General features: G+C 43.4%; 1 protein-coding gene across 1 annotated transcript in view; it reads left to right on the forward strand.

Annotated features, from left to right (window-relative positions):
• Positions 1-26,796, forward strand: part of slc49a4 (solute carrier family 49 member 4) — a 93,065-nt gene that overhangs the window by 6,264 nt on the left and 60,005 nt on the right. Inside the window, exons 3-4 of the mRNA XM_070437602.1 lie at positions 17,233-17,516; positions 20,548-20,677. Coding sequence (XP_070293703.1) covers positions 17,233-17,516; positions 20,548-20,677 — 414 coding nt within the window. The remainder of the gene's footprint in view (positions 1-17,232; positions 17,517-20,547; positions 20,678-26,796) is intronic.

Consider the following 26,796-nt stretch of genomic DNA (forward strand, 5'->3'; position numbering starts at 1 on the left):
AGACTTCACAAACATTCAACAAGTAGACAATACAGACAATTAAAATACCTGACACGAAATACATTTAACATTCAGTTGATGTTTTATTTCAGTTTTACATTCAGTTGATCTTTTATTTTTTCCTTGAAGGTGGATTTACTTTTTGCCTGAGAAATATGGATTGGTAAAGAGTTCCATTTAGCTATGGCTCTATATAAAACTAGATTTAAGGCGATTTGTTCTTGGCTTGGGTTGTCTTAGCTGCCCTGAATTTGCCTGTCTGGTTTGGTGGTTATGCATGTTGCTAGTATGTACTAACTGACCAGAAAAATACAGTTTTTTTTATTTATTTTAAATAAAACATTCCTAAAGAAAATCAGAAGACTGGATAGTAATTTGTTTTTAATGTGAAGCCATGAGAGATTCTGATGCYTTTGGATGATATTCATACGGATAGAGCAATGAAGAGCTAATCTTGCAGCCCTGTTTTGAGCCATTTGGAGCTTTTTTATATCTTTCTTTGCAGCAGATAACCATATACCTGGACAGTACTCTAAGTGTGATAGGACCAGGGATTGACCATATAACTGGACAGTACTCTAAGTGTGATAGGACCAGGGATTGACCATATAACTGGACAGTACCTGTGATAGGACCAGGGATATGACCATATACCTGGACAGTCACTCTAAGTGTGATAGGACCAGGGATTGACCATTAACGGACAGTAACTCTAGATGTGATAGACGGCAATTGACCATATAACCGGACAGTACTAAGTGGATAGGACCAGGGATTGACCATATAACTGGGACAGTACTCTGTGATTAGGACCAGGGATTGACCATATACTGGACAGTACCTAAGTGTGATAGGACCAGGGATTGACCATATAACCGGACAGAACTCTAAGTGTGATAGGACCAGGGATTGACCATATAACTGGACATTACTCTGTGATAGGACCAGGGATTGACCTATAACTGGACAGTACTCTAAGTGTGATAGGACCAGGGATTGACCATATAACCGGACAGTACTCTAGGTGTGAGAGACGCAGGGATTGACCATATAACTGGGACAGTATCTGTGTGATAGACAGGGATTGACCGTTATAACTGGACAGTAACTCTAAGTGTGATAGGACCAGGGATTGACCATATAAACTGGACAGTACTCTGTGAATAGGACCAGGGATTGACCATATAACTGGACAGTACTCTAAGTGTGATAGGACCAGGGATTGAACCATATAACCGACAGTACTCTAAGTGTGATAGGACCAGGGATTGACCATATAATGGACAGTACTCTAAGTGTGATATGAGAAGGAAGGACCAGGATTGAGCCATATTAACCGGACAGTGACTCTAAGCTGGTGATAGGACCAGGGATTGACCATATAACTGACAGTACTCTAAGTGTGATAGGACCAGGGGATTGACCATATAACTGGACAGTACTCTAAGTGTGATAGGACCAGGGATTGAAATCTACCTGATTTCCGTGTGCTAGATGTTAAATACTTCTCGAACATTTTCTTGTAACAGTACTTCCCTACCCGTCTTAATAACAATATTATCTAAGGGGTAGTGTTCTGACCATGATAAAGCTGCGTCCACTGAGCCTATGTGTTCTGACCATGATAAAGCCTGCGTCCAAACATGACCGCCTATGTGTTCTGACCATGATAAAGCTGCGTCCAACATGACGCCTATGTGTTCTGACCATGATAAAGCTGCGTCCAACATGACGCCTATTCGTTTTTTTTTTTTACAGGCGTTCTATTCATCGACAAATTCAATTGGGGATCATCAGCAAGCATATATCTTCAACCAAATACAATACATTTAGTTTTAGAAATGTTCAACACCAATTTGTTCATATCAACCCACTCAGACCCCATTCTTAGTTTACTGCTCAGTACATCTGTTAGGTCATTACATTCTGATGCTGCGCTATACATTGTAGAGTCATCAGCATACATGACCACTCTTGCTTTGTTCATTACTGAAGGTAAATCATTAGTAAATATAGAGTAGAGATGTGGGCCTAGGCAACTTCCTTGAGAGGCAACTTCCTTGAGGAACACTACAGTGTATATCTTTACTGTTTGAAAAGCTACCATTAAAGAACACTTTTTGCCTTCTGCATAGATAGCTTTCCATCCAGGATAGAGCTGCAGACTTAAAACCATAACATTTGAGTTGACCTAGTAACAGTTCATGATCAATTACATCAAAAGCAGCACTGAAGTCTGGCAACACTGCACCAACTAACTTCCTGTCATCCATACTCTTTAACCAATCATCTGTCATTTGTGCTAAGGCCATACTCGTAGAATGTCCTTCTTTGTATGCATGCTGGAAACCTATTATCAGACCATTTACATGAGAAATAATCCTTAATTTGTACAGATATAATTTACTTAACACACAGGCAGCAAGTTTATAGGATGAGTATTAGGACCAGTGAATGCAGATGTTTAAATCCTTAGGTAGTGGAATAACCTTTGACTCCTTCCAGACTTCTGGGCACACCCCATACATTAAGCACTTAGTAAACTATGAGAGATTGGGGTAGATATTTGGTTAGCTGTGACTCTAAGCAATTTGGCGTCAAGATGATCTGTACCAGGTGACTTGTCATCCGACAGAGACAACAGCATCCTTTCTACCTCTTTCCTTTCTACTGGATGAAATTCAAACATGCATTTCCTCTCCTTCATGATAAAATATTTTATAAGGGTATATTGGAATCATAGCATTCCTCAACTTGTCCACTTTGCCTGTAACATATTCATTAAAGTAGTTTGCGATGTCATGTCATTTTGTCATAAATATACCCTCTGATTCAATAATAGAGGCAGACATGTTTGAATTCCTACCCATAATAGTGTTTTTCCATGTTTTTCCCCCATCAACCTTTACTTCATCAATTTTGCTTTGTTTAGCTTGGTCACTAGATTTCTTAATTTACAATAACTTTCCTTATCAAACAGAGTGGCAGATTTATCTGCTACTTTTTTGGCGTCATAACGTTGAATCATTACATTTCTGAGCTCATCATCAATCCATGGGGCACCGTTTGACCTCACAGTGCATTTCCTCAAAGGGCATGCTTATCAGCTATACTTATACATAATTTCATGAACAAACTTGGTGACATTTCAGGATCATCCTTACTATTGATAGGTTTGGATTTCTGAACTTTAAATGTTATTAATTTATTAGTTGTAATAGAGACCTGAGTGGTGCCATAGACGAGGGACTACACCAGAGGTTAATGGTTAAGCTTGGAATGTACTGAGTGTAGTGATGAATGGGGTCGAGGTAGAGGTCGACCGATTATGATTTTTCAACGCCGATACCGATACCGATTATTGGAGGACCAAAAAAAGACGATACCGATTAATCGGCCGATTTTAAAAAATAAAATAAAAATATATATTTTTTAGTTGTAATAATGACAATTACAACAATACTGAATGAACACTTATTTTAACTTAATATATACATCAATAAAATCAATTTAGCCTCAAATAAATAATGAAACATGTTCAATTTGGTTTAAATAATGCAAAAACAAAGTGTTGGAGAAAGAAGGTAAAAGTGCAATATGTGCCATGTAAGAAAGCTACGTTTAAGTTCCTTGCTCAGAACATGAGGACGTATGAAAGCTGGTGGTTCCTTTTAACATGTCTTCAATATTCCAGGTAAGAAAGTTTTAGGTTGTAGTTATTATAGGAATTATAGGACTATTTCCTCTCTATACGATTGTATTTCATATTACCTTTGACTATTGGATGTTCTTATGGCACTTTAGATTGCCAGTGTAACAGTATAGCTCCATCCTGCTCCTCGCCGCTACCTGGGCTCGAAACCAGGAACACATCGACAACAGCCACCCTCGAAGCAGCGTTACCATGCAGAGCAAGGGGAACAACTACCCAAGTCTCAGAGTCGAGTGACGTTGAAACGCTATTAGCGCGCACCCCGCTAACTAGCTAGCCATTTCACATCGGTTACAACAGCCTAATCTCGGAGTTGATAGGCTTGAATTCATAAACAGCAGAGCTGCTGGCAAAGCGCACGAAAGTGCTGTTTGAATGAATATGCTTACAAGCCTGCTGGTGCCCACAATCGCTCAGTCAGACTGCTCTATCAAATCATAGACTTAATTATAACAGGTCATTAATATGTCGAATCCGGAAACTATCATCTCGAAAAAAAAACGTTTATTCTTTCAGTGAAATACGGAACAGTTACGTATTTTTATCTAACGGGTGCATCCATGCACAACCTTCAATGTTATGTCATAATTACATAATTCTGGCAAATTAGTTCGCAAGGAGCCAGGCGGCCAAACTGTTGCATATACCCTGACTCTGTTGCAAGAGAAGTGACACAATTCCCTAGTTAAAAGAAATTCATGTTAGCAGGCAATATTAACTAAATATGCAGGTTTAAAAATATATACTTGTGTATTGATTTTAAGAAAGGCGTTGATGTTTATGGTTAGGTACACGTTGCAGCAACGACAGTCCTGTTTCGCGAATGCGCACCGCATCGATTATATGCAACGCAGGACACGCTAGATAAACTAGTAATATCATCAACCATGTGTAGTTAACTAGTGATCATGATTGATTGATTGATTGTTTTTTTATAAGATAAGTATAATGCTAGCTAGCAACTTACCATGGCTTCTACTGCATTCGCGTAACAGGCAGGCTCCTCGTGGAGTGCAAATGTAAAGCAGGTGGTTAGAGCATTGGACTAGTTAATCGTAAGGTTGCAAGATTGAATCCCCGAGCTGACAAGGTAAGAATCTGCCGTTCTGGCCCTGAACAAGGCAGTTAACCCACCGTTCCGAGGCCGTCATTGAAAATAAGAATGTGTTCTTAACTGACTTGCCTAGTTAAATAAAGGTGTAAAAAAATAAAAACGGCCAAATCGGTGTCCAAAAATACAGATTTCCGATTGTTATGAAAACTTGAAATCGGCCCTAATTAATCGGCCATTCCGATTAATCGGTCGACCTCTAGTCGAGATCAGGTCAGGTCACGTTAAGGGAGGAAGAAAAGTTTTTATGGCCCGTATCACTTAGTTTCCTGCCTAGCAATAAAGATACAATGTTTGTTCAGATGTGTAGGAGGAGACTCAGCCTATGAGAAAGGGTTAAATATCAGTGCTTGTGTGAATATGTCTTTGTCTAATGCAGCTATATTGATCCTCTGGGAGAATAAGCTTGGTTTGAGCTTTCATATTGTCCGTAGAGTTTTTACTCTGAGAATTAGAACCTAACACTACACACTTCTAACCATTGCACATTCTTAATCTCATCCACAAATGAGTTCTGATTGAACTCTCTGTAGGACCTTCGGTAGATTACCTTAGGGCCAGCCTTTGGTATTTTAGTTTTCCTAGTGAGTGCAACCAAGTGTATCAGACTGTATGCCACGCATATGACAAAACATATGACAAAACATTTATTTTTACTGCTCTAATCAAGTTGGAAACCAGTTTATAATGACAATAAGGCACCTCAGCGGATTGTGGTATATTGCTGTATCCATGCACTCCGTGTTGCGTCGTACATAAGAACAGCCCTCAGCTGTGGTTTATAACACACCCCCTCGGGCCTTATTGCTTAATAATGATTTTATAGTACCAAGAATATAATTGAACTTAGCTGAATAAAATAGAAAGGATATTTCTCCCATTCCGGAGCGAGTGTGCATATGAAGTGACTATGTTGAGCGTAAAAGTGACATTTGAAACAGGTCCTATACGCTAGATRTAGAGTTATTTGGAGACTTTAGTTGTGAATGATACAAACCTTAGAATCTCTTAGAAAACAAAACATATATGGGCTGCATGATGTGACTAGGGGCTATTGATGATTTGAGAAAGTCGCAAAAAAGCTTGTTCCTTAGGCTGCACATGCTGTTCTCCCATCAAGTGATAATATTTTCACCCATCAGACTATTCTCAATTTAATCTAGTCTTAACTAATGTGTCAAATTTCCTTTGATTTAGAATGGCCCATTATCAAATGGGTAGGAACAGGGGCAGGGAAAAAATAAGTGTCATCCGTATGCACTCGAACAGCGAATGGAGGCCACTTTCCAGACAGTTAGTTTTTCACTCATGCTGGGTAGGCTACTCTGGTTATTTCACTCCTCTCATCAATCACTGTTTGAGAAGCATGCGGCCTCGCTGCGCCACAGGTGATATTCCACCCAAACCCTGTATGCCATGGGCTCTTTAACCCTGTTCCTGCAGCTACCCAGTGCTTCATTTGTGAAATCTGTTTGGGAACATCAAAACATATTTCATTAAACTGTTGACAGCCCCTCTCTCTGCACGCTTGAGAAAGTAATGAAGGGAGGGGAGGAGATAGAAATACACGGTGGTGAGATATTCTGTAGCCAAAGGTAATGTGTTAGCCTATTAATTATGAAAAGATAAAAATACCCTATTACTAGGCTATTCAAAATTAACTACAAATTCACTATAATTGTAGGCTAACTCTGTAAGCCGTCCTGCACAATCAATGAACCAACATTATCGCCTAGGCCTATACAGTTCTCTGCCATGCGTAGTAGGCGTTAGGCTATGTATTGTATAACGGCACAATCATAATTTTATTTCAGGTTTTTGCGGGGGGGCTTGGGCTCATATATGCGTATTGTTAGGCTTTGAAACAACATCCACAACAACCATGTTTCAACCTGCTGTTGAACCTCTAATTGATCATCACAGTGAGGTGAGTTTTAAAATCACAATACTGTTTTGATGATAKGTTTTTGATGTGATTTTCAATTGTGTTTGCATTGATGTCAGAGTGGTTAGAAGGACAGAGCCCTGAGTACCAGGCCATTAGGCCTGATGGTTGTTAAAAGGCATAAAAGGTGCATAAAAGGAGATTACTGTGACTCAACGGTCACATAGAATTTTACTTCGGTCATGACACATGACTGCCGGTGTGGCAGTAATACGGTCACCGCAACAGCCCTAGACTTACAACTAAGGCGATGGTAACACCCCACACAACCCCTCACACCCAGAGATGTGCTATATACTCTCTTTATAAAACGGGTTGTTTGGAACCTGGTAGTGCTTTCCCAAAATTATGCCCCATATATGTATTATGTTGGAAGATTCTTCCTCTGGAAAAGTCTTATCAAAGGCTCCACAGAAATGTATATACTTATTACAATTACCAATATTGTGAATAGATATGGTAATTTTCTGGTTTCAGGGTGCCCGGTATTGCTTGTAAATTGCAGTTTTAGGGAGGAAAGAAATTACCCATCTAGTCTACCATAGTTTTGATGAATGACAGCATTTATAAATCGCTATTTTGCCAGTTGCATTGTTGTGTTGCGGTATTGAACTGTCGTATTGAAATAGTTTCTGCTCGCTTTGAATGCCTCAATAGCAGAGACATTGAATGGGATTGAGGCGCACCATTTCCTTCAAGAGATTAGAATTCTATTTAAATTGTTGAATTGTGTGGATACTTGTTTTCTGTTTCTCTTATCGACTAGGGCTTTCATTCACACTTTTCTTTCTGACATCCTTATTTTTACCAGAATAAAAAATAAAAACCTGTCCTTTCTTCCATCGCTATTTAAAAAAATATAGGCAATATTTCCTCTTTCTAAAACAGTTCCTGTGTGTTTGAAGGAGGCCCAGACGACAAGGTTATCTGAATTACTTTGGTAATTTTATGACCTTCTCTATTGTTAATCTGCCACTTATTTCTTATTAGGCTCCACATTGACTTCAATTCAGGTGATGCATTATGGCTATTTCAATTGAATTCTCTTAAATATAGCACTTTCACCCACTGAATTTATTATGTTAGGTTGCTGATTTGGGGTCCCAAAGAACAGGTAATAAAAACTAGTCGTAGTCTAACTGCACATTTTCTCTGAGTGTGATTGGATCTGTAAAATGAGGACCATTAGTTCAGTTTAATGCAATATTAATACAGACTAAAAATAGTAAAATAAACAGAAAATGATTGGCTCTCATTCTAGGAGGGATACTTAGAAAATTATACTTACGAATGATTCCTCTTTTAAATAAAATAATATTCCACTAATTGAAAGTGTTTGCAGAGAAGTATCAGCTTTTAAATTGCCCCAGGCTTTGTTTACCTCGTCCCAAATCTGTTTTTGCTGCCAGACAGATCTGGGACCAGACTAAGGCTGCACTTAACTGAAAACAACCTCTTCAGTCCAACTCACTAGTCTTCGTTCTCGCTGTAACATTTATGCTTCAGAGGGCAGCTGAGTATGGAACAACAGAATATGTGTGTGTGCGTGCGTGTGTACTATAGGACCTGCATAACGCTGACTTGACAGTATACATGTACTTGACCATCCATAAACATTCCAAATATCTATGCCGTTGGTGTGGACCATTTTACAGTGACTGGCCTCCTGGCTGAGTAGGGCATATGCTGTGTAACTCTGTCGTGAGAAATACAGGGTCACGTTGCCGAGGCATACGCCATCTAACCGTGCCGAGGCATACGCCATCTAACCGTGCCGAGGCATTCGCCATCTAACCGTGCGAGGCATACGCCATCTAACCGTGCCGAGGCATTCGCATCTAACCGTGCCGAGGCATACGCCATCTAACCGTGCCGAGGCATACGCCATCTAACCGTGCCGAGGCATTCGCCATCTAACCGTGCCGAGGCATAGCCATCTAACCGTGCGAGGCATACGTCTCTAACCGTGCGAGGCATTACGCATCTAACGTGCGGGCTAGCCATCTAACCGTGCCGAGGCATACGCCATCTAACCGTGCCGAGGCATACGCCATCTAACCGTGCCGAGGCATTCGCCATCTAACCGTGCCGAGGCATTCGCCATCTAACCGTGCCGAGCATACGCCATCTAACCGTGCCGAGGCATACGCCATCTAACCGGGCCGAGGCATACGCCATCTAACGTGCCGAGGATACGCCATCTAACCGTGCCGAGGCATACGCCATCTAACCGTGCCGAGCATACGCCATCTAACCGTGCGAGGCATTCGCCATCTAACCGTGCCGAGGCATACGCCATCTAACCGTGCCGAGGCATTCGCCATCTAACCGTGCCGAGGCATTACGCACATCTAACCGTGCCGAGGCATTCGCCATCTAACCGTGCCGAGCGCATTCGCCATCTAACCGTGCCGAGGCATACGCATCTAACCGTGCCGAGGCATACGCCCATCTAACCGTGCCGAGGCATTACGCCATCTAACCTGCCGAGGCATCGCCATCTAACCGTGCCGAGGCATACGCCTCTAACCGTGCGAGCATACGCCATCTAACGTGCGAGCATACGCATCTAACCGTGCCGAGCATACGCCATCTAACCGTGCCGAGGCATACGCCATCTAACGCGTGCCGAGGCATTGCCATTAACCGTGCCGAGGCATTCCGCCATCTAACCGTGCCGAGGCATACGCCATCTAACCGTGCCGAGGCATACGCCATCTAACCGTGCGCGAGGCATACGCCACTAGTGCGAGCATTACCGTGCCAGCATCTAACCGTGCCGAGGATACGCCATCTACCGTGCCGAGGCATACGCCATCTAACCGTGCCAGGCATTCGCCATCTAACCGTGCCGAGGCATACGCCATCTAACCGTGCCGAGGCATACGCCATCTAACCGTGCCGAGGCATACGCCATCGTACCGTGCCGAAGGCATACGCCATCTAACGAGAGATGCGGTTGTAGTGCAGGGCGGTTTATTGGAGACAGAGATATATTGCAGGCAGTAAGGATGCCAACACAACAGAACACCTCAGAGTATTCTCTCTGTAGTAAAAGATCCCACCATCCAACTGAGACCCAGACAGCGTTGCTATATGGGGGTGATAAAGTGCCAATACATAAAGGTTTTACACCCATACTATCCAAAGCACTATCCCTGAGAAGGCTGCCTTGCTCGTTCAGTTAATCACAGTTCCTGGGATTACACTATTAAACATCTCTAGGCTATCTGGGACAAACAATTCAAGACAGGCTCCTCAAGCCGAACTCCTGTACTTATTCATGGTTTGTAGTTGTAGTAGTAGAGTAGGAAACAGTTGAAATGTCAGTAAGTGATGCTTTTATGGTCAACGTTAGCCTTTTGTTGGAAGCACACTGGTGATGTAAAAATGTAGATCAAGAGTTAATGTAGCGTAGATTATCAGACCAAACTAGTGGAACTTCATATCATGCCAACCAGAGAACTGGGATGTCCAGGGAACTTTATAGTGCTTGAGCAAGCAGCTTCGGTGTGTTTAAACCATACAGTGGATTTGTGAAGTCTCTCTTTGGGCTTTACATTTACCTGACCTTTGGGAGTTGGAGCAGATAAGCTGAGGTGACCTTTGACCCTTCCATTGAGCCTTATATGATTCCTTATGATTTTCAGTGCACCGTAAAGCTTTATTGTTTAACAGTTGAGCAGTGCATTAACAGTACCTTGAGAGTACAAAACATTAGGAACACCTGCTCCTTCCATGACAGACTGACCAGGTGAATCCAGGTGAAAGCTATGATCCCTTATTGACGTCACTTGTTAAATCCACTTCAATCAGTATAGATGAAGGGGAGGAGACCGGTTAAAGAAGGATTTTTAAGCATTGATACAATTGAGACATGGATTGTGTACATGTGCCATTCAGAGGGTTAATAGGCAAGACAAAATATTTGYGTGCCTTTGAGCAGGGTATGGTAGTAGGTGCCAGGCGCACCGGTTTGTGTCAAGAACAGCAACACTGCTGGGTTTTTCACGCTCAACAATTTGCCGTGTGTATCGAGAATGGTTCACCACCCAAAGGCATCTAGCGAACTTGACACAACTGTGGGAAGCATTGGAGTCAACATGGGCCAGCGTCCCTGTGGAACGCTTTTGACGTCTTGTAGAGTCCATGGCCCCCGACGAATTGAGGCTGTTCTGAGGGCAAAAGGGGGTGCAACTCAATATTAGGAAGTGGTTCCTAATCTTTTGTACACTCGGTGTATATTATCCCTCCWTAAACAGTTCCCAAAGTCACCAGCAGGTGTCAGTCATTGCATTGTGTGTTCTTTTGCTGCACACAGGTCTATTAAATCAAATAACATTTTATTTGTCACATGCTTCGTAAACAATAGGTGTAGACTAACAGTGAAATGCTTACTTACAGGTCKTTTTCCAACAATGCAGAATTAAAGATAWTGCAAAAAATATATTTAAAAAATAGTAATAGTAACACTAGGAATAAATAAATATACAGTGAATAACGAATAACAATAACGAGCAAAAATAGCATGGCTATATACAGAAAGTACCAATACCGAGTCGAAGTGCAGGGAGTACGAGGTAATTTAGGTAGCTATGTGTACATATAGGTAGGGGTAATGTGACTAGGCAACAGGATAGATAATAGACAGAGCTGTAGCAGCAGTGTATGTGGTGAGCGTAAAAGTGTGTGTGTGAGGTGTCAGTATGTGTGTGTTGGGTGTCAGTGTAAGTATGTGTGAGTGTGTGGGTAGACTACAGTGTGTTTGCATAGAGTCAGTGAAAGACAGTTAGTACAAAAAGAGGTCAATGCAGGTAGTCTGGGTAGCCGTTTGATTAGCTATTTAGCAGTCTTGTTTAGCAGTCTTATGGCTTGGTGGTGGAAGCTGTTTAGGGTCCTGTTGGTTCTAGACTTGGTGTATTGGTACCGCTTGCCGTGCGCTGACAGAGAGTCTATGACTTGGGTGGCTGGAGTGTTTAAAAACATGTTGGGCCTTCCTCTAACACAGCCTGATATAGAGGTCCTGGATGGCAGGGAGCTCGTCTCCAGTGATGTACTGGGCCGCACTCACCACCAATGTTCCCTCAAAAMTATTGGGGCACTTAGCAAATTTTTAGGTCTTATTAGTGGAAACTTGAATGTTGTGAGAATTTTGCGCAACTTCCGGCGCACGTTTACAATGAACACTGAGGCTGTAGCCTTACAGTTTTAGATAGTAGTCAATAGGCTATTGTGGCTATTTGAGTATGTTGGCCTACCAACAAAACCAATGGAGCACAACCCATAAAAAATGTTCACATGGAAATAGCTTTTGATTTCTATGATATAGCCTACAGTAGCCTATATGTGGTGTTCAATGCAGGCCTACATTGCATGAGACTTTTAAAACCGTTTTTACATTATGAAGGGCTTGACATTAATTAAGGATTTTTTACTTGGTCTGTAACACCATGGGTCAAATAGGTGACTGTACATTGCATCAGGGGCGCAACTTTGGTTTTATAAGTGGGGGGGACATCAATTCTTTTTTTTTAACCAGTCGGATAAACACTTCACAGCTTACCCGACTGCTCGTAGACGTCCGCATGATCCTAAAGCACATCGTTGCCTCGTTTTGTATCACATTCCAATGATAAAACTGGGTGGGACAAAAATACAATTTCAGAATGTGGGGGAATGTCCCCAGTGAAAGTTGCACTCCTGCATTGCATTGTGTTGTATGATGCAAGAAACCACTTTCCAAAATATAATGTATTACTATAGAGAGAATTAGACAATGTAGGCTCTCCTTTCTGCATATAGGCTTGAATATGCTAATAAGCCAGTCTCAAAATACAACACTGCCACTTTTTACTAAGACACAAGCTTTTTAGCTGACTGTCTTTTCAAAGGCAGCTTGAAATGTAGCCTACATGTTTTGTGCTCTTGCTGAACTATACTTTTCTATAAATGGGCTAATAACTCGCTAACTATCAAAGAATATCAACAAATGTGCACACTGGGCGCATTCACTGGCGGGTGATTGAAAGACCGCTTGTGGGCTACCCCCGCCAATAGAATTCTACTCCGTTGCGCTCAGGATCTGCCTACAACAAAATCAAGACTCAATCTTGGAAAGTTAGATTTGTTTTAGTTTGTTGCATTGAAAAGGGCTGGTATAATGTTGATTCTTTTTATGAAATAAAACTTCTATATAGTGCAAACTAATGGGGCGAACTCAGTGAAGTTCAATCTCTTGCGTTTCTGCACGGCCTGGATTCTCTTCTGCAAGGCAGTCCTGGAGGAGGTTTTCATATGAACCAAGGAGGAGGGCAGATGAGAACAGCAGGCCAGCGGAGCACTTAGAACAGCAGCAGTCAGGGGCAACTGGTAGGAAGAGGATGATTTAGGTGACCCAAAACAGCTTAGAGGGAACATTGCTCACCACCAGTGGTGGAAAAAGTATCCAGTTGTGATACTTGAGTAAAAGTATAGATGCCTTAATAGAAAGTTACTCAAGTAAAAGTAAAAGTCACTCAGTAAAATACAACTTGAGTAAAAGTATTTGGTTCTAAATATACTTAAGTATCAAAAGTAAAAGTATAAATCATTTCAAATTCCTTATATTAAGCAAAGCAGACGGCACCATTTTCATGTTTAAAACATTTACGGATAGCCAGGGACAGACTCCAACACTCAGACATCATTTGCAAATTATGCATTTGTGTTTTGTGAGTTCCCAGATCAGAAGCAGTAGGGATAACCACGTGTTCTCTTGATAAGTGCATGAATTTGACCATTTTCCTGTCCTACTAAGCATTCAAAATGTAACGAGTACTTTTGGGTGTAAGGGATGTATGGAGTAAAAAGTACATTTATTTTCTTTAGGAATGTAGTGAAGTAAAAGTTTAAAAAAAATGTATAGTAAAGTACAGATACCAAAAAAAACTACTAAAGTACTACTTTAAAGTATTTTTACTTAAGTACTTTACATTACTGCTCACCACCCTGCTGAGTTAAAGTTCTGAGACATGGGGTTTGTGTTATTGTCAACCTATACTGCTGCTGTGTATGTGTCTCACACATATACATATGTAATTTACATATCTCTTTCCAGAGTGTGGGTGCTAGGCTTGTGATTGTAATTTAGATGTAGGCTAGCGCGTTTAATCTTGAATCTTGTTCTGGAGGCAGCTCTGCAGAGTGGTCACTAGCTGGCATAGCCACGAAGTCATTTTTTACAATATAGCCAATTTTGACTTTGCAGCTGGCCTATCTAAGGGGAAATCACTCATGTCTGCCTCCAGGACAAGACTCATGACAATAAACGTCAACCTGTGATTTAGATACAATAAGCCCAATTGGCTACTGATCTGATTTGGAATAGCACTTTGTGGAGATGAGCAGGAGAGGAGCTGAGAGGGAGGGGAGGAGAGCAGCTGAGAGGAGAGGAGATAAACTTAGAGGAGAGGACTAGAGGAGAGAAGAGAAGCTGAGGAATTCAAGGGCATTGCAGGCAGCGATCAAACGGAGAAGGATGGCTGTGCTGTAAGGGAGAAGGATGGCTGTGCTGTAAGGGAGAAGGATGGCTGTTCTGTAAGGGAGAAGGATGGCTTGGTGCTGTAAGGGAGAAGGATGCTGTGCTGTAAGGGAGAAGGATGGCTGTGCTGTAAGGGAGAAGGATGGCTGTGCTGTAAGGGAGAAGGATGGCTGTGCTGTAAGGGAAGAAGGATGGCTGTGCTGTAAGGGAGAAGGGATGCTGTGCTGTTAAGGGAGAAGGATGGCTGTGCTGTAAGGGAGAAGGATGGCTTGTGCTGTAAGGGAGAAGGATGGGCTGTGCTGTAAGGGAGAAGGATGGCTGTGCTGTAAGGGAGGAAGGATGGCTGTGCTGTAAGGGAGAAGGATGGCTGTGCTGTAAGGAGAAGGATGGCTGTGCTGTAAGGGAGAAGATGGCTGTGCTGTAAGGAGAAGGATGGCTGTGCATAGTAAGGGAGAAGGATGGCTGTGGCTGTAAGGGAGAAGGATGGCTGTGCTGTAAGGGAGAAGGATGGCTGTTGCTGTAAGGAGAAAGGTGGCCTGGCTGTAAGGGAGAAGGATGGCTGTGCTGTAAGGGAGAAGGATGGCTGTGCTGTAAGGGAGAAGGATGGCTGTGCTGTAAGGGAGAAGGATGGCTGCAGTTAGCTTGATTTAGGAACAGGAGGGATCCATTGACAGCATGTACTAGATGTTATTTTTAAAGGAGGGAGAACCATCGTTTCATGTTCGATTGGCATCTTTTTTAACCATATGCTCTGGAGGGTAAACGTTGTTCAGTTTGGAGCTCATATCTGAGAACCAAAGGGAGTGAGTTGTAAGATTGAAACACCTTCCTGTTGTCAGAGCTATTCTCTAGTCTAGTTCAGGGGAAAATACCCAAGGAGAATCTGTGAGTCAGTCAGAATATCTGAAAAGAGGCCAGGGCAGGAGACATTACAGTGGTCACTGATTAAACAGAGGTCAGAGCAGAGCAGCATTGATGATACCTCTCGAATCAAAACAGGTTAAGGTAGCTGTTGGAAAGCCAATTAATCTTAATTTTTGCAATTATTTTCATATATTGAAAGCAGTAACTCCCCTCAATGTACTCTGAACATTTCATGACTCTAGGATCAAGAAAATATGTTAAAAATAGCCTGTGACGTTTCAAAATGGTATGTTATTGGCAAAATATGGCATTTTTTGTTTGTTTTGGAGATAAAAGGTTTTCATCAGACAGCGATGTTATGCTCTTCAGTTAGACAAATGTATACAAATACATAGAACACTGATGAAAAGCTCCCTCTCTCTTAGAGATCTCTTAATTTCTCATTGATTGGCCACACACACACACACACACACACACATACATACGCACAGCCATGACCCATTGTGCCAATGATACTGCCATGGCTTCTCTGATTGTGCCATCCTCTGACATGTTAGATTGGAGTGGGTATCCGGCAGTGGCAGTAGTATTACCTCTGTCACACTATGACAGGTTAAGAGACATGAGCATATTGTATATCTAACTGACTGACTTTCTTCCTCGCTGGGCTGGCTTGGTCTCAGAGCAATGAGATTCTCTCTGACAGGGTTCATCAATACACATTAAGTTAATCATCTCTCGTAGAACGACCGCTCTCCCTCCCGTCCTCCTCTCTTCCACTCCTCTTCTCCTCCTCCCTCCACTCTTCCACACCCCAGAATCATCAAGCATGAATTGATTAATCCTCCCTTTATCTGAGAATTTGATTAGCAGTCTCCTGTCTCCTCCATCTATCTGAAGACCTTTATATTATGTTGATTGCTTCAGTTGAGGCCGAGGTCACATTTCATATTAGGTCACATTTCATATTAGGCCACACAGTGATAAGGTCACACAGATGGTATTTAGAAGGTTTATCCCTTGAGACTGAATGATCTCGATCAGAATCGTTCAGATATCCATGCATCAAATCTAGTGTGTTAAATCAGATATCATGTCTAATGAAAATTATTATCAGTTAGATACAGTACTCGTAGTCTTGTACCGATCACCATTGATTGAGGATTTGGAATTCTTCAAGGGTCAGTTTTCAGGATGGGATGTCATCAAGTATAGTGGATGGAACATAGATCTTTGGAACAGCGGGCACCATAAATAATTTCATAATTTTGATAATTCTGTTTGGCTTTATTAATGGAATGAGTGATCACAGCGCGAGAGGGAGAGAAAGAGTGGGAGAGAGACGGGGGAGGGGGGCGAGATGGAGAGCGAGTGGAGGAGGGAGAGAAATGGGAGGAAGGTGGAACGTGGAGGGAGAGGAGAGAGGGAGGGAGGGAGAGAGACCAATGAGAAGTGAGGGAGACTGTTTTAGTGTAGAAGACGGGGGGTTAAGAGTTGTTTGAGAAGATCTCAGGAGGAGGTAAGGGATAATGACACTTCCATCAATCTGCCTTGTCAGCATTGGCGGCTCTGTTATCTGCCATGAGCTGCTCTTGTTTGAGCTGTTTTGGTTTGCGCTGCTCTGGTTTGAACTGTCAAGGCAGACGGTGGCAGACTGTCTGAGAGTTGCTCGTTTTTCTCTATCTGTATCCACTTCTCTCTCTTTTTCTAAGCTCAATCCGTCTCACACTGCTGTGTGATCTCAGACAGGGCAGACTGAACCTTGTCTTTACAGAGCTGAGCTCACAGACAATTAATCAGCACAGCAGTGTTCTGTTCTCCCTGGCCACAGACCTCAGACACACTGGGCTGGCACAGGGGACAGAGTTACTGAACATTAAGGAGGAAATGTGGGACCACTTATTGTATGTTCATAAATCATCTAATGATGTTTTCTATCGTTCTGAATGAAAAATATTGAGAGCTTATCACATGTGCAAGCCATGTACAATAACGTTTATCTGGTTCCACTGTTTGCCTTGTCTGTATGCATGATGTGACATTAATGTTTCATGTTTCTCCCTGTCCTCTCCTCTCTGCAGGTTAATACACGGTGGTCAGCTGTTGAATGGTTTGGCCGGACCAACAATAATGAGCGCTGGACCCCTCCTCTCCACCACATGGTTCGCTCCAGACCAAAGAGCCACGGCCACCGCTGTCGCCTCATTGGTCAGCTATCTGGGGGCGGCGTGCTCCTTCATCGTCGGCCCGCTGCTTGTGCCCGCCCCTAACGACACCACCCGTGTCATGGTGGCCCGAGCTGTTGTCTCGACAGACACCCAGATCAATCACATACGAGACAGGATTCAGCTGGTTTTGTATGCAGGTACTGATGTTATGTCTTATGTAGCTGTTATAAAGGGTTTATGAATGCGTACATAAGGGGGCGTGCAGTAAAGTGTTACCCAGATACACAAGACAGGATCCAACTGGTTGTGTATGCAGACAGCTACTGCCAAACAGAAAGAAATGCTGTCGCTACCTTGCATTCAAACCAAGGTGCATGAACACTGGCGCAATGTGCATACTGAAGATGGGAAGATATTCAGTACAATATCCTACAAAGAGTCGTATGTATGTATGTATGTAGGTAGGTACTGACAGCAGCACAGACAGTCAGTCAGTCGGTCATCATTACCCTTCAGGAATCAATAACACACCATCTCTGGTCTGGATCTTGTCTAGGGAGAGATTCAAAGTGATCTGACTCTCTCATCACACGAATACCAGTCTCAAACGTTTCAACAATGTACTATTCAGAACAGAACGGACTGCCATAAGAAGATGGGGGCTTGGACTGGTCTGCTTAACTGATTCAGAAAATTAAAGCATTTAATGAAATAAAAATATATTAACCGCCCACAATGGTACATTGAAGCTATGGCTTTGTGTTAACCTAAGGGCGTATTCATATTACATTTAAAAGCACAAAACAGACACATTTTCTGAACCGAGCTCTTTAGAGGTCATAGGGAAATTAATTTAAAGTCAGAAAGCATTTAGAGGGAATTACATTCCTTGATGTTTTCCTTCTACTTCTCTGAGGAGAATACATTCTACACCTCCATACACACACTACAGAAAAGCAGCAGCCAACCCTTGTGCCAAATGAAAAGGCTGATGTCTTTTTTGTGTTGAAAAAACTAATGTGAGCCATGTTGCTCTAGCCAGCCAGTAAAAATGCAGCTGCTGTCCAACCAATCTGCACATTATGACAAGAAAAAACATGATTCATGATTCTGGTGGTACTTTTTGGGAAATAGATTGTCTGAAAATGCTATAGCTTTTCCAAGAGAGATGTGTCCGATTCGGTTGCCCATGCCAAGCCATGCCAGGCCAGGCCCAGTGAAAAGGGTTGGGGGATTTAGTAGCTTGTTTGGAAGCCAGGGCCGTGAAGGCAGGCTAACAGAGAGAGTATCAGAGCCCTCTACATTGTCTGTGCCAGCTGGATAATCTAGTCCCAGGGACATCTCTCTGATAAACCGCTGCTCTCTTAATTGACTGCTCTGGACATCGTCAACACAGCAGGTCTGTATGTCCTCAGGTTCTGTGCTCTGCTGTCCTGTTCTGTTCCATCTAAACGTAGGGTGGAATCAGAGACATATACATGTACAGTTGAAGTCAGAAGTTTACATACACCTTAGTCAACCACATTTAAACTCAGATTTTCACAATTCCTGACATTTAATCCTAGTAGAAATTCCCTGTCTTAGATCAGTTAGGATCACCACTATTTTAAGAATGTGAAATGTCAGAATAATAGTTGAGAATTATTTATTTCAGCTTTTATTTCTTTCATCAACCTTCAGTGGTCGAAGTTTACGTACACTCAATTAGTATTGGTAGCATTGCTTTAAAATTGTTTAACTTGGTCAAACATTTTGGGTAGCCTTCACACAGCTTCCACAATTAAGTTGGTGACTTTGGCCATTCCTCCTGACAGAGCTGAGTGTAACTGAGTCAGGTTGTCGGCCTCCTTGCTCGCACACACTTTTTCAGTTCTCCACACAAATTTTCTATAGGATTAAGGTCAGGGCTTTGTGATGGCCACTCAATACCTTGACTTTGTTGTCCTTAAAGCCATTTTGCCACAACTTTGGAAGTTTGCTTGGGGCCATTGCCATTTGGGAAGACCATTTGCGACCAAGCTTTAACTTCCTGACTGATGTCTTGGAGATGTTGCTTCAATAAATGCACATCATTTCCTGCCTCATGATGCCATCTATTTTGTGAAGTGCACAAGTCCCTCCTGCAGCAAAGCACCCCCATGTTGATGCTGCCACCCCCGTGCTTCACGGTTGGGATGGTGTTCTTCGGCTTGCAGCTTCCCCTTTTCCCTCAAAACATAATGTGGTCATTATGCCAAACAGTTCTATTTTTGTTTCATCAGACCAGAGGACATTTCTCCAAAAAGTACGATCTTTGTCCCCATGTGCAGTTGCAAACCGTAGTCTGGCTTTTTTGGGGGTTTTGGAGCAGTGGCTTCTTCCTTGCTGAGCGGCTTTCAGGTTATGTTGATATAGGACTCATTTTACTGTGTATATAGACACTTTTGTACCCGTTTCCTCGAGCATCTTACAAAGTCCCTTTGCTGTTGTTCTGGGATTGATTTGCACTTTTCCATCAAAGTACTTTCATCTCTAGGAGACAGAACGCGTCTCCTTCCTGAGCGGTATGACGGCTGCGTGGTCCCATGGTGTTTTACTTGCCTACTATTGATTGTACAGATGAACGTGGTACCTTCAGGCATTTGGAAATTGCTCCCAAGGATGAACCAGACTTGTGGAGGTCTACAATTCTTTTCTGAGGTCTTGACTGATTTCTTTTGATTTTCCCATGTTGTCAAGCAAAGAGGCACTGAGTTTGAAGTAAGCCTTGAAATACATCCACAGGTACACCTCCAATTGACTCAAATTATGTCAATTAGCCTATCAGAAAGTTCTAAAGCCATGACATAATTTTCTGGAATTTTCCAAGCTGTTTAAGGGCACAGTCAACTTAGTGTATGTAAACTTCTGACCCACTGGAATTGTGGTACAGTGAATTATAAGTGAAATAATCTGTCTGTAAACAACTGTTGGAACAATTACTTGTCATGCACAAAGTAGATGTCCTAACCGTCTTGCCAAAACTATAGTTTGTTAACAAGAAATTTGTGGAGTGGTTGACATACGAGTATTAATAACTCCAACCTCAGTGTATGTAGACTTCCGACGTCAACTGTAGCTCTGCGTGGAATGGGTTTGTTACTGACTCATTGACTGAGTTCAGGTCATTAGGAGGCTAATAATAACCCTTTTCTTTAACCTTAAGGTTAATAACCCACTGATTTTGTCTTTCTCCCTCCTGCCATATAGAGTTTGGTATGGTGGCGGTGCTGTTTGCTGCGGTGCTGTTCTACTTCCCCTCCCGGCCCCCCATACCCCCCAGTGTAGCCGCTGCCAGCCAGAGACTCCGCTACAGCAGCAGCATCTGCAGACTACTCAGGTATGTGCTGTCTGCTCCTTTGACATCATCACACACCAACACTAAAAGCAGGAATTCATATTACTTTACTTTACTGACAGGCAATGCATCGTACAGCAATGTAGAACGCATATTGATGTTGTTTTACAAAACCACTCTGAATAGAGCAGCATGCTGAGAGCACATGTCATGATCCTGAATCAATGGAGTGATCTGCAATTAAGTTGTATGATGCCTTCAATCACATTTATTTATAAAGCCCTTTTTACATCAGCAGATGTCACAAAGTGCTATACAGAAACCCAGCCTAAAACCCCAAACAGCAAGCAATGCAGATGTAGAAGCACAGTGGCTATGAAAACTTCCCTAGAAAGGCAGGAACCTAGGACGAAACCTAGATAGGAACCAGGCTTTGAAGGGTGGTCAGTCCTCTTCTGGCTGTGCAGGGTGGAGATTATGTACATGGCCATTAAGGCCAGATTGTTCTTCAAGATGCCTTGAAATTATTTGGCCTTTATCACAATTGTCATGAAAGAGCCTGAGGTTGGTGTGTCCTCTTTGTTGCCTCTCAACAGGCCTTTTCCTGTTTTAACATTTACATTACATTTAAGTCATTTAGCAGACGCTCTTAACCAGAGCGACTTACAAATTGGTGCATTCACCTTATGACATCCAGTGGAACAGCCACTTTACAATAGTGCATCTAAATCTTTGGGGGGGGGGGGGTGGGGGGGGGGAGAAGGATTACTTTATCCTATCCTAGGATAACTTAACTTTGAGATGAGGAAGGAATTAATCGGTCGGTGTGAGTAGTGGTGATAGAGAATCTTAATGAAGGGGTCTTGTTGCTCTGCCGCTTGCCATCTGTTTGGGCCGCTAGTTAATGTGCATCAAAGACACATCATCTCTCCCCCTAGATTAATTACACTGCCTTAAGGTGCCCCTGGCATTCCCCTGGCATTCCCCAGGCATTCCCCAGGCATTCCCCAGGCATTCCCCTGGCATTCCCCAGGCATTCCCCAGGCATTCCCCTGGCATTCCCCAGGCATTCCACTGGCATTCCACTGGCCACTCTTAATAAATAGATCAGAATCGTCATCTCCTCATCCATACACAGCCAGGGTCTTCTGGAGTCCATGGTCCTGTAACATACTGTACTCATACAGCCAGGGTCCTCTGGAGTCTGGGGTCCTGTAACATACTGTAACTCATACAGCCAGGGTCCTCTGGATCTGGGTCCTGTAACATACTGTACCATACAGCCAGGGTCCTCTTGGAGTCCATGGTCCTGTAACATACTGTACTCATACAGCCAGGGTCCTCTGGAGTCTGGGTCCGTACTCATACAGCCATGGTCCTCTGGAGTCCATGGTCCTGTAACATACTGCACTCATACAGCCAGGGTCTTCTGGAGTCCATGGTCCTGTAACATACTGTACTCATACAGTCAGGGTCCTCTGGAGTCTGGGGTCCTGTAACATACTGTACTCATACAGCCATGGTCCTCTGGAGGCTGGGGTCCTGTAACATACTGTACTCATACAGCCAGGGTCCTCTGGAGTCTTGGGGTCCTGTAACATACTGTACTCATACAGCCATGGTCCTCTGGAGTCCATGGTCCTGTAACATACTGTACCATACAGCCAGGTCCTCTGGAGTCTGGTCAGGTGTAACATACTCATACAGCATTCAGAATGCACTGTCCTCCTAGCCTTGCATCACACACACTGAGAGCTGGGGAAATGGTGCTGTTTTTGGATGGGAGCTAGAGCACTCATTGCCATCCGCGGATTCTGTTCCTGTGGTGCGTATCCTGTCTGGTTGTGTGGAATGGAATGGGCCGAGGAATGATGGCCTGTGTTGTGGGACTGGGATGAAGCGCTGGGCCGTGGACAGCCAGTGAGAAAGCGGGTTGGCTGCTTGGCTCTCTGTAACTCCCTACAGTCAGCCCCTCCAGCCAGGCAGATCTCTCTTTCTCTCTCTAGTTTCTACTGACTCTCACCGATGATAAACAATAACAAACTAAGCTGCTAAGCACAGAGCTTCAAGGAGAGGTCATTAAAAGACCCAGCTGTACCACACACGTCTGTACACACACACACAACACAACTACACAACATCCACAAGCAGCCACAAACAGCCGGACGGAGCCACGACCTAGCTACACTGAACACAGCATCTGAGCTCCGTTCATCTACACCCATCTCATCTACGACGACAGACTACCCCATTCACTCTCATATCCATACATTCTATCACGAACACCCTATCACACACAAACTCGTTTGTTCTCACCTGACTGAGCTGCCGCGCCATGTTGGACTGTCTTCAGAATGCAATCGTGGGGGGCAGACTGACCTTGTCTTTATCAGAGCTGAGCTCACAGGGAACAATGTTCACTCTCTGCTTGAACTAAGACCGAGCGCTTTGTCCTAGCCTTTTCTCCCTTGGGACACAGACCTCCAAGAGATCCATGCACCTTCGGGCTCGGCACAGGGTGGGACAGAGTTTACTGAACATTATATACGGAGCACTCAGAAGCAATGTGGACCACTTATTGTATGTTCATAAATCAATTCTAGTGATGTTTTTATCGTTCTTTGAATGAAAAATATTCGCAGACGCTTATCACATGTGCCATCAAGTGGCCCATGCATACTCATGGAGTTCAGCCATCGGTTCATCGTTCACTGTGTTGCCTAGTTTCTCTGTACGTGCATTGACAGGATAGGTGAATCTCTAGTGGACTAGAATTTACTGCAGTGATAGTTCCCCGCGCAAGTACCTCGCCATCTCTGCGTGCCCCTCGAGAGTATCTAAGTTGCCAACTCGTCACAAGAGAGATGTGACACATGGTACACGTTGAGCGGTCAAGCGAACACATTCTGTTGTGGCTACACTTGTGTTATATTTGTGCTTAAAGCCAGTATCTCTCTCATCCTCACCATTTGTGCCCCTTCCTTCCATTTTGTTGCTGTGCCAGACAGAGAGAGTTTGAACCGTAGTAAATGATAAGTTCGCCCAGCCGTTCCCTTCCGCTGCAGAGCCTAATCACAACACAGGTCTGGTCAAAAGTAGTGCACTATATCGGGAATAGGGTGAAATTTGGGACGTTACCCAGCTCTCCACACATTTAGAAAGGTTATCAGTACTACGTGACCACTGCTCTGAGAATAGTAATGATGTTAGCTAGCAGCATTGATGAAGGTCCCATTATTACAATAACAGTCATTTTGCCTGGGAACGTTTTCTCCTGCTCATTCTGATGCATTGAACTCCAGCCAAGACCTGTCAAGGACAAATGGCACTTAGCTGATGATGCCGCTGGCTTCATGGCTCCCTGGAATATTTCACCCTCCACAGGCCGGCCCTGTGCTGTGCTTACTTAGTCTGTGTCCCAAATAGCACCCTATTACATGTATTAAAACTTTTGACCAGAGCCCTATGGGCTATATAGTGCACTACATGGGGCATAGGGTGCCATTTGGGACAGCCTTTCTATACAGTGATCTAACTAAGCTGTGGGATGGGAAAAGGTGCTGTTATTGATTCCTGCCATCACAGCAGAGATAGAGAGAGCGTTCCATCAACACACTTTTACGAGTCCGTCTCTCTCGACTCTCAACTCCTCCAAGGCCAAGTAGTCGAGTACCACAGGACAGGGTACTGGGTGGAAAACATCATGGAAAACTCCCTCCAGCCAATGCTTACACCAATCCAATTCTTTTAAATCCATGATCGGTCCGTTTTCACAAAGTAGGAGTGCTGATCTGTTGATCAGTGTTGATCAGCTCAACCTCATTGATTATAATGAATGAACAGGGGTACTTGATCCTCAGCATTCCTACTCTTGATACGTACAGCCCCTAGTCGACTTCCCTGTCCGTCTCTCTCCTTAGAGTTAGTTTATGCCTGTTCCGTCTCAGCACGGACTAATAGCTAATCAAGTGAGAGGAGTAAGAGTGCCAGCCCTTCATGGTTTATGAGCATTTCTACAAATGTCTCTCTAATCATCAGGCCAGTGCATCCAGGAGCCTGTGTGTGTGTGTGTCTGAACACAGAGCGGAGACTCTCGCTAACAGAGGAGCCCCCCCATCCCCCAGTCTCACCTAGCTGCTAACACTGTCTGTCTGGCACCACTCCAATCACTCTATGACCAATTACAATCAACCATAAGACCCTGTCCCCACTGCGTCTCCACGCCGCTGATTTAATTTGGGAACTATCACTTCACCCGCCTAACAGCACCATTAAATCACCAGGCGTCTAGGCTGACAGTGACAGCAGCCGTCATGGAAGGGGAAATCTGTCTCTCTGAGGAGGATTGTTTTTGTTTCCCTAACGTCCGTTCACTACGGACAGCAGCCGTTTACTCATGCATTTGTTTGTTTCCATTGATATGCCAGCGGCGTCCCGTGTGTATGGTGGAGGGGCATCTGGTGAATTCTTAAGGCCTTCCTCATCCTCAGGGGGAGATCAAAAACAACCCTGAGGAAAATAACCACCCTCTCTGTGGTTTGTCAGTGTTTACAAAGACTGACAGAACTGGCCAAAGTCCCATTGATATGACCAACCCCTTACAACAGTTTATATTAAAGACCCTCAGTCTCTTATGTCTCTCCTCTCAGGCTGTTAGCCAGTGAAAGAGCACACAAGATTAGGTTCTGTTTCCCTAACGTAGGTATCTCACTTAGTTGGCCCTGGTCCTAACCGATACACTCTCATCATTTCTGACTGCATAGCATCCAGCCATAATGTTCTCACAACCATGAACACTATGTTTACAGCAGGTGGTAAATGTGTCCGTTGTAGACTCAGAGAGGAAGCAGGGCCGGGGAATTGATTCAGATGCGATTGGCGTAATCCACTCGATTAGCAGAAAGCCATAATCTTCCTTCCAGGAATCTTTGAGTCACAGAACAATCAGAGGAAATCATTGTCTCAGATCAACATCTCAGATGAAATGACTTTGTTTGACATGCTACTATTTCCAAACCCATTTATACAAGTAAATCCGTGATTAAGTAGGTGTCTGTGTGTCTGTGTGTCTGTGTGTCTGTGTGTCTGTGTGTCTGTGTGTCTGTGTGTCTGTGTATGTGGTTGGTGTCACCACATGAAAGGATCCCGGTTCTCCATTTGTCGATTCCATTTCTTAGCTGCTCTCCCCTGTATTCAAACCTCATCTTGGAGCTAGTATTGCCAGCCTGTCAAGCAGCTCTTCTCATCTCTTCCTGGTTCATGGCCAGGTGTTTATCTCTCTGTCACCACATTGTGATGTGGGATAGATCGTGCCTGACAGTCAGAGATGCTGTGTGGTGCTAGCTGACAGGATAGGAAAGCAAGAGGCTGTCTGGTGGCACGTCTCAACACATTATCAACCAGAGAGAAGGAAGGGGACGGATGGGGCTTTGCTCTGTATTGTCTCAGACACAGACATATGTATTCCTGTCATGCACACGGGTTATAGATCGTTTTTCTTTCCCCAGAGATTACCCTTCATTCATCACCAAATGTAAAAGTTTTGAGTTAAACGTTTAGTTTGTCATGATGACTCATAATGGAATTAAATGGGACTTTGCTAGCATGTGATAGTGTAGGACTTTACTAGGCAGTGATACTGTAGGACTTTACTAGGCTAACTATTTTTCCATTGCTATTGGTTTGCAACAGTTGGGGTTATAAACCTACAGTCTGCCTCTACGACCTGTGCAACAATGTATCATTTTACAAATGCGATCTCTCCTGTGCCAGCTAGCCCAAGTATCAACGAGAAACTAATAATTCACCATGGAAACTGTAAACACTCAGAATTCCATTCATTCATTTACCAGCTTATGTAGCCTATTGGTATTATTAAATAATTAATTATTGAACTTGTTGTTCTCATAATCATTGAATCTCAGCTAGCTACATGCCACTGATTGTGTTACATAGCAACATGTTGAATCTCAGCTAGCTACATGCCACTGATTGTGTTACATAGCAACATTGAATCTCAGCTAGCACATGCCACTGATTTGTGTTACATAGCAACATTGAATCTCAGCTACTACATGCCACTGATTTGTGTTACATAGCAACATTGAATCTCAGCTAGCTACATGCCACTGATTTGTGTTACATAAGCAAACCATTGAATC

Source organism: Salvelinus sp. IW2-2015, linkage group LG36, assembly GCF_002910315.2.
Source record: "Salvelinus sp. IW2-2015 linkage group LG36, ASM291031v2, whole genome shotgun sequence".
NCBI classification, from domain to species: domain Eukaryota; kingdom Metazoa; phylum Chordata; class Actinopteri; order Salmoniformes; family Salmonidae; genus Salvelinus; species Salvelinus sp. IW2-2015.